The sequence below is a fragment of the Capsella rubella genome, unplaced genomic scaffold (genome assembly GCF_000375325.1).
Source record: "Capsella rubella cultivar Monte Gargano unplaced genomic scaffold, Caprub1_0 scaffold_6, whole genome shotgun sequence".
In the NCBI taxonomy this organism is placed as follows: domain Eukaryota; kingdom Viridiplantae; phylum Streptophyta; class Magnoliopsida; order Brassicales; family Brassicaceae; genus Capsella; species Capsella rubella.
The window spans coordinates 12,014,365-12,023,733 of record NW_006238918.1 but is presented as its reverse complement, the minus strand read 5'-3'; the positions used below and the strand labels follow the sequence as shown (position 1 = coordinate 12,023,733).

At 32.8% G+C, this 9,369-nt stretch overlaps 1 protein-coding gene across 1 annotated transcript; it reads right to left on the bottom strand.

The window, feature by feature from the left end:
- Positions 1–2,033: 2,033 nt before the first annotated feature.
- Positions 2,034–4,692, bottom strand: LOC17884052 (L-ascorbate peroxidase S, chloroplastic/mitochondrial). Its single transcript, XM_006286753.2, has 12 exons — positions 4,434–4,692; positions 4,220–4,366; positions 4,006–4,126; positions 3,811–3,911; positions 3,657–3,744; positions 3,503–3,570; positions 3,325–3,411; positions 3,159–3,233; positions 2,986–3,063; positions 2,790–2,894; positions 2,458–2,502; positions 2,034–2,362 (listed from the first exon to the last, which is right to left on the bottom strand). The coding sequence occupies exons 1-11, from the start codon at positions 4,665–4,667 to the stop codon at positions 2,488–2,490; spliced, it is 1,119 nt and encodes a 372-aa protein (XP_006286815.1). The 5' UTR covers positions 4,668–4,692; the 3' UTR covers positions 2,034–2,362; positions 2,458–2,487.
- Between the last annotated feature and the right edge of the window lie 4,677 nt (positions 4,693–9,369).

Here is a 9,369-nt window from a genome sequence, read left to right as displayed (position 1 = left end):
TTGACAAGTTCCATGATTATTTTGGGACGTGAAGTTTCCATACGTCCTGGATAATCACCATGCAAAAGAGATGCAACTAAGTCCGGAGTGTCGTGCCTCTTACTGTTGCTTGAACTTTGACTCGCGCGAGAGCAACTATGCATCTTGTTGTGCCGGTGGATCGAAAATATCAGTCTCTGCACTATTGCAGCTCAGAAACCCCAAGTACATTCTTCTTTAGAACATTTCAACACATAACGCACCTTACCAGACTTCAAAATTTTAAAACTAAAACAGTTAGCAAACGAAGATTTATCCACCACTTCTTGCAATGCCTTCTTGTTTGTAAATTCGTCAAATTTACTCAAAACAAAACCGTCTTCCCATGGCTCTATAAACTGAGAAGTTTTTACAACGGGTGGTTGTTCAACATATTCATCACCTTCTTCACGTCCTAAAGTTTCAGAATCGCTCTCTACTCCCTTTCCTTTTTCTTTCTCTACGTATAGAACAATGGCGTTAGCCTCATCATCTCTAGTCTGTTGGGGTTAGCCTCATAATCTCTAGTCTGTTGGTTTTGATAATTCATACCAACAGAGCTTTGGTCCACTCTAACAGCCTCATTATCATCATCATCATCTTCAATCACATGTTCCGACACCTTTGTGACATCCACAAACAACATACATCTTCGATCCTCTTTATCAAAAGACGTTAAATACACATTCACATCCTATCATCATAAATCGTACATGTTTCCCTCTCATTCAATTCTGCCAATAGTGGATAGTAGCTTAACTCCAATTTAATGTGGTTCTCAACATATCCAACCTTCTTGTTTATCCTTCCTTTTAGCATCTACAACGTTATATCACTCGTTTTTGTCTTGAACATAATACTATACATCCAAACTTCACACTTAAGATGTAAATGCTTTCGCTCATTGTATCTTGCAAAAAAAAAAATACAAAAAACTCAATTAGTAATACTACTTGTACGACTGCATTAATCAGTATTACCAGTTTTACTAGTTATTCCGTAATACTAACTTGATCAGTTTTACTATTTGTACAAGTTGTACTAGTTATAATCAAAATCGAATCGAAGGTTTCGGGTTCTAAACTCTGCAATTCAAGATCGAATCGAAGGTTTCATTCTAATCAACTAAATAGCTCAATCAACCCAAAACCCATGGCAAAACATCAAATGTGCTAAGGATTTATTTTCTCAACCAAAATCCAATCATCAAAAATCTATACAAATATCAAGCTTATAGTTGAACAATGTAGCTGCATTTTGGAGCTTTGTACAGCTCAAAAGAGAAGAAGAAACGATGGGCTTCCGACGTCGCCAGAATCGACAGTTCCGGCAGCAAAAACCGAGCACGACGTCGGGTTTGGAAGGAGGAGGCGGACGAGGGCGAGGGGAGCCTCACGTCGAGTTCTGATTTTTTTTTTGTTTTTTTTTTTGTTTTTTTAATTAAACTAAATAAAAGAAAGAGAAAATAAAGAAGGTAGTTTTGCAATGATATATTTGGTTTAATGAAGGAAGAGTATGTTGAATAAAAAGGGAGATAAGAGATTTAAAGTTAAAAAAAGGACATGAGAGATGTTCTCTATAATATTTTTGCCTTATAAACCATATTTATGAAATATATATATATATAAATTTCAGCACATATAAAGATAATTTGTATCTATATATATAAGCTTACAAATGATGACAAAATATATATATATATATATATAAGCTTACAAATATTGTTTTGGTAAATTTTAAATTTTCAGTGATTTTTTGATAAAATTTGAAAGAACGGTATTTTAAAAAAGTGGTATTAGAAAAAAAAATATTTTTGAAATTTCCCCTAAATATTTCACATATGGTCTTTATGCTTTTTATCAATATTTTAATATATAAAAAATTAGAATTCAAAAATGTTAATTAATAAGATGGAAAAAAAATATCAACTAATTAGATGTCTAACTACTATTTGGTCGTTTAAAATCATATGTGGACGTCCTCAAAAACTTATAGTACCAGTACGATTTAGAGTATATAGAATATACTAATGGACCCATAATGGGCATCCATCAAATATTATTCATAAGTCATAAGAGTTTTTCCGAATCTAAAACACAAACTCTTTTTTTCAATGTCAGAACAAAATTTATGGGATTTTGGATAATACCGCAATTTATTACAAGGAAAAACATCAGAAAACCCAAAACCATTATGACAATTCAACCATGAAAAACTGAAAACTATCAAAACACTTTTTGGTCTCTGCAAAAGTTGCTTCTCTCAACATCAGTTCCTCGGTTCCTTCCTATATTCTTCTTTGACATTATGAACTAAGTTCTTCTGAAATCACAAGTCCCGCAGCCTGAAAAAAGTAAAATCAGAGAGAGAACCTTGTGAACATTTGGACTTTTTGGTTGATGACAGCAAAATAAACATAAAAGAAGAAGAAAAGCTTACTGGACGAGTAAGTTAGGTGCCGGTGCCCCATTAGATTACGATTCCCTACAAAAAGGATTCACAATAATCAGTTCATATGACGCCCCTGCAAACTCATTCATCAATGGAGATTCTACGTACTCTGATGGCAAAAAAAAGATGATGTCTATCTCTTCAAGTAACATGGTTCTAACACGATTATCAATGACTTACGAAAGGTAGGAATTCTATACATCTTCCTATTGCTCATGCTCGGTCAGATTTGCACAATTTTTATGTATGCTCATGTGTGTCTTTTAAAATCATTTTCATTATTATGTTAGTGTAATGATGGAAGTATTATGACAACAAACCTCAGGAGGGTTGAATTCTGCTCCAAGATTGCTGAGCTTCGCATGGGCGACAGCGTAATCCTTGAAGAATGCATTCTGATCTGCAGCGTAGTTCTCAGCATATACCTGCAATTGCATTCAATTTTCAGTTTTAAAGGTAAAGACTTGGTAAGTTAGTTAGTATGGATATGTATGTTTAACCTCATTTTTTTTATACCTTGAAAGAAGAGTCTTCAAAGATGGCTGCATCAGTAGGTAGGACAAGGAGATCTTCATCTCTCTTTTCCTTAATTTCCTGTTATATTAGTTATATTAATAAGACAGTAAAAACGGAAAGAAGAAGAGATTCATAACAAAGTGTGAAGAAAGAGTTAAGTTCTGAGACGCAACCGTGAAGTAAGAATTGTCAAACTTCAGCCACTCGGGTGTCCATGATTGTCCTCCTGGTGCGCCAGGCCCCTCTTTCTATAATGTGAAACAAAAAAAAAATATAATAAAAATCTAACTTTACGACATATTATACAACAATACATTATAGAACTGGATAATACATTACCGTGTATTTCGTCTCTGGCTTCCCCCAACCACTACGTTCTGGCCTAGATCTTCCTAAGGTATGAGCACCAGATAACGCAACAATGTCCTGCACATACAAAAACTCTTTCAATATAGACCACTAAAAGTCTAAACCTACTTATCTTCCATAACTATCAATATTCAACAGCAATCATCACCTTATCATCTAGTCCCATCCTGTAAAAAACTTCTCTAAGATGATTAGCAGGTGAAGGAGGACCAGCATCTATAGAAACATAAGATATCCGTTATTACTAAAGTTGTGATACAATTAATGTACCCAAAGAAGAGGCAACGAGACACTTTAATTACCAGGGAGTCTTCCTTCTTCAGGACAATCCTCAGGACCAGAGGCATCAACTCTTCCATACTTCATAGGTATCTTAGGTCCTCCAGCTTCCTAAAACATTCCAAAACCTTTCAAGTAAATGTTAACAACAAAGGTTTATAAATCATCACACCTCACCTCAATAGCAGTAGCACTAGCCAATTGGAACAAGTCAGCATAAGTAATCCCAGAGTACTTCTCTTTGATATCCTTAATCAAATTCAAAGCATTCACAAGACCTTACAAAAACATCAAACAAAGCTTATAAGCAAAACAAGCAAGTGTAAAAAGAGAAGCTAACACACATATGGTAACAAAGTGATATAATAGTACCAGCATTAGCAGCATGCTTAAGCTCAATATCGAATCTAAGACTACCATTAGCTCCACCTCTCTGTGGCCATTCATTGATGTTCTTGTTGTACGTTCCAGCATCATGCCACCCTAATCGAACCTATTGATTCAAAACACAACGCAAACAAAATCAATACAAACGTAGCGATTGATTACTTCGGATTTAGAGAAGGAAGGTTTTAGCAATACGAACCAAAATTGGATGGCAGAATTTGGTATTGAGAAGCTCTTTGATGTCTTCTCTAGCGTTCTTCAACTGATCAGGATCTGATGAACATTTCGTAGCGGCGGTTGAGTTAAAACTCCGATTCACCGACGCGACTCGGTTACGATAACTCTTCTGAAATCAAATCAGGTCGTGAAAACTATAGAGTATAACAAAATCTGAGAGAGAGAGTGAAGCGTACCTGAGAGAGGGATGAAGAAGAGAGAAGAGGAGAAGAGACGAGAGATCTAGTGAATGAGATAGAAGAAGAGAGAGTGAGTGTAGATCTGGAGGAGGAGGAGGAGCGGCGGAGGAGATGAGAAGCAGCGGTGGTTGTGCGGAGAGAAGAAGACATGGTTGTGGTGGTTTTGGGAGGAGGAGGAGAAAGGAGGAAGAAGCTGGTGCTGTTGAGTGTGAGAGACACACGCTCTGCCATTTTCGGGGGTATTATTGTAATTTTTGGTTTGGATGAGATTAGTGGTGATGGGTATGGCCACGGCTCACTAAAGGGTTTATGTGTTAATGATTTATTAGGTTTCATTTCACCTACCCATTAATAATAATGCACATTTGTTTTATTTTTCTTCTTTATGAGTTTAATTAGGTGGATATGATTAGGATAAATATTTTATATTGAAGATAGGGCAAATTGAGAGTACAAAAGTAGGATAGTATTTTTCTCTCGAATGGTATTTTGGATGTGGTTATTAGTAGCTCTTACGTCGGGATTTGTGAATATAGAGGATTTGGCGATCCTTTTCTTTTGAGTTAGTTTTTGGATGTGAGTTAGATCGAGTACTAATATGGTATTAAAACAAATGTTCTTATAAGTGGTAGCCCAGCTCAACATAAACTATTGCCTTCGTGCAAAAAAAAATTTTTTGGCCTTATTATCTAATTTATATTTAAAAAAATCAATTTTTTGGTCCATAATTGGGCCTTTCATATTTTTAAAGAAAAAAACGAAAATTGACTCAATCACATGGACCCATTATTATTTTTGGTCCCTATTATACTAATTTTTAATAAAAATGGGCCATGTTTTCTTAGATTTTTTTTTGTTTGAAAAGTGCATGGGCTTTTGGGCAGTTGTCCGTCTGTCCATCCTACTTGAGTCGGGCCTGATAAGTGGTTGTTACTCGTTGATGTCGAGTTTTACAAATTTTATGTTTCAAAAGTCTGGTCTTGTGCTTGAGGGGTGTATTAGAATCTGATTATTCTTTAAATTAGTTTTCGGTTATGAGTTAGACTTAACTAAGTTTCCGGAAACTAACAATTTTGGATAAAATCCAACATGAGTTTGGTTCGGTTGCCTTTTCAATAATTGAGTAATTCATTTGACGAAATTTGACGAAATTAATTTGTTATAAAAATATAATAAATTGATTTGTGGAACTTGGTTTTTTAACGCTGAATCATACGATTTTATTAAACCAAAGAAAGATAAACAAACTCAGATAAGTAATTAGATAAACAAGAACATTCAAATACTAAAAGCTTGCTCTTTGCTCTTGAACAATCTTCTCATGGAGCCACAACGGTCCACCTAAAGCAACGTAGGAGGTGAGTCGCCCATCTTTGGTAACACTCTTCGCAATGTCTCTCGCCAAAGTGTGTGCCTTAACAGCAGACAATTTAAAAAGTGAAACTTGGTTAGATATCAATGTTTTATAAAATATTAATTCTACCACAATATAAAATGAGGTTAAAGAAATTTTTTTAAAAAAAAATTTATTTAGGTTAAAGAAATGAGGGATAAGGATCAAGCCTTTCTGCCATTACAGCTACCTGTTAGGGTTTTAGAAGGGCTCTGATACCATGTGAATAAATGAAGAGAAGGTGGTTTTCTGAATAGTACTTTATTAGATTTTAAATCGATGCAACACAGTGAATACAAGATGTTCATATTTATACTATATAAATATAAAATGAGGTTAAAGAAATGAGGGATAAGGAAATAATTTTTTTTAAAGAAATGAAAATAAAAAGAAGTTAAAGAAAATAATTTTTTTTAAAAAGTGGACGATATCAAATTAAAGATAAATTTATGATCCAATTAGTACTTAAATAATATAGAAGTTCATTTCTCACTAATATTTCATGTGAAAAAAAAAAGAGATGACCTAGCACATGAACAACACCATCACCATTGCTCCTTCTGTTAGAATATTTCTTTTGGTTAACTCGTTGATACATTATAACTTGAGGTTTGAACATTTTTTTGGAGACCAAACCTTTTTTTGGTAATCTAATAATAAAAATAAATTTAAGTACTTTTTTCAGTAGTCTAATATTAGGTTGCTTTCGAGAAATGGTCAAATAAAATTGATCGTTCACGGGACATATGCATGAATATATATAGCTTTGTTTAGTAGTCCACTAATATTATTAGCCATCATAATTCGAATGACTGACCAATAATACTTAAAAATAATCAATATGTAATTTAAAATAATCACCGTTCTTTGTTTTAAATAAACCCACGACATTAAATAGACACCGTCGATCTCATCAAGATAAACCCTTATAGAAGAGAGCTTTCGTTAAGTGCCAAATTATCTCCAAACATTTTCTTCTTGATTAGGCAATTATGAATACATCCAAAGGATTTTGTGTAATTAAACGCTTTAAGTCGTCATTTTTTGCAATTTTATCTTCCAAATTCAGAAAATGCAAGCCTGTACTGCAAAGTCAAAATAAATATGAAATATTAACCCATTCTCGGTACTATCATGTTTGTAAAACAAATTACAATTAAGATATAAAAATTAGAAGTTCAGATATATCGTTAGAATTTTCAAAAATAAATGTATGTGGCCATAAAATCGTTTAGAAAAATAAATTTATCTGGTATAAAGGTTGTATTGCGTATTATTCTTGACAAAGTATGATCGTTTTGCAATATTTGGATATGCAGGGTAGAGTTACAAAAATTGACGATTTGAATGGTTTATTTGCATAAAACGTCCAATACAGAACTAGGATAATATTGTCCTCTCGAAATGTTTATTTTGGCTGTGGACTGTGGTTATAATCCCCAAAGCTGGCATTTAGATGAAATCCAAAGGCACATCGGTCTCGATTTGCTTTTCCTATAAGCGAATATCTTCCCGATAGCTTAATAGTATGACGGTTTCAAAGACCAAAAAAAAGAAAGAAAAAAAAAACGATGAAATTCAAAGAAATTAGTCTTCCATATCGAGTATGGGATGGCTTTTTAGTATTCGAGTAAACCCATTTCGTTAGGTCATCTTGATTTGGAAATATAAACGAATTCGTGAAACACGGTTACGTATCAATAATTTATAAAACACTAGCTATACTTTTACCATTAAGATCAAAAGAGAACTAAAAGAAAAAAAAAGAAAAACATCAAAGTAGTTAATGAAAGATAATTCGATGCTACGATCCAATGATTACCTCAATGACATTGACATATATTATATAACTTCATCTCTCATTAATATCTTAAGAAATAAAGATTGATTTATTGGAGAATAAGCTCTCCGTTCCCATCTCTTATTAGAGTCACCAATATATAGAGATACAAAAAGTCGTAGGGTTTACTTATAAGGTTATAAATGAAACTATACATGTACTAACACCCTTTCGCAGTATTAGCCATCGGGTGGTCGAATGCTAAAACTGGTCCGAAAAGAATTAATATTTGCAAACTGATTAGCCGAAGAAACATGTACAACCTTTGACGAGCAATCCGTTCCCGATCAAAATGTATGTCAATCTATCTACATATGATACCATATTGATAATGAATTCGTCGTGCCCATATCTCTTATTGGAGTCACTACTATGTAAAAATACAAATTAAGAATCGTAAAGTTTACACATAAAGATATGAAAAATACTTGGGTTCACCCCTAGTGGTGAACCTACATATTCACCCCATCTTAGTTTAACTAAAAAAATTAGAGTAATATGCCACGTCATATTTTATTTCAAAAATAAATCAAAACTAAAATCAGTAAGAAAAAAATTAAAGAAACAAATTCTGTAGGCTTTTATGTCGGTTTGGATTTATAAAAAATGCATTAGAGTTTATATTTTACAATTAAAAAAAATATTTGTTGGTTTAGATTTATAGAGGAAGATTATGGTTTAATTTTTATAAATAAATGTAATTATATTTATGTTTGGGTTTATATCGTACATTTTCTCAAGCTAAGGATCATAGCATTATGTGGTCCTCTTCCAAAATGTCATTCGAACCAGCAAGTTATAAATTTTGGCTAAACTTTTTTACCAATAAAGCTAGCAACACTTGCTTGAAAATTTTAATTTACTTTTCAACATAGCACATGTACAACACTATCAGCATTTCTCCTTCTATTAAAAAGTTTTATTTTTGTTAACTCAATGATCCATTATAACTTGAGGTTGAACATTGTTTTGGAGAACATATCTTCTTCAATAGTCTAATAAAATGTCTCAGTCATATAGTTTTAAGTGGAATGTGGCATTCGAGAAATGGTCAAATAGAGTGATTGTCCACTAGACATATCCATGAATATGTAGCTTTGGTAATGGTCAATTTTTCTATCTTACACAATGAGGCAGTCGAGCATGACTGACAAATTCACCCAACCCCTAACAAATTCACATGTCATGTATGAATGTTATAATACAATTAGTCTTGATGTCACAAAATATCGTTAGTATTTTCTTTGTTAAAATATGAAATTAAAAACTAAAAAGATTGGAAAACAATGGAATAAGAAAAGGTCCATATAATGGACCATGGACATAAGATGATTGAAATACGAAGAGAACATAATAATAATAAAAACATATCAAACTGTTAGGGTTAGTACTATTTTATTTTCACAAATGTATATGAAAACGAGTGATTGTATACAAATAACAAAATAAAATTACAACCATTTGGCAAATTTACTCAATAGCAAAGCTCAAAATTATGTGTCACGATAACATTTGTATTTAAATCTACAAGATGTAATATAAAACTAGGGTTTACAAATTCAGTGATAGAGAAATCAGAGTTTAAATGACGTCCAGTTTAAATTGAAAACTTCAAAGTCTACATAATTCAAATTTATATTATGGTAAATGATAGTTACCAAAGACATATTCTTCCCTAATCTCTATTTAGATTTAGACAA

Excerpts from the sequence above, each read along its gene's own strand:
- LOC17884052 (XM_006286753.2), bottom strand. The coding sequence starts at position 4,667 with ATGGCAGAGCGTGTGTCTCTCACACTCAACAGCACCAGCTTCTTCCTC. Across the intron at positions 4,367-4,433 it reads CTTCTTCATCCCTCTCTCAG|AAGAGTTATCGTAACCGAGT; the intron begins GTACGCTTCACT and ends ATTTGATTTCAG. Across the intron at positions 3,745-3,810 it reads CTAGTGCTACTGCTATTGAG|GAAGCTGGAGGACCTAAGAT; the intron begins GTGAGGTGTGAT and ends GGAATGTTTTAG.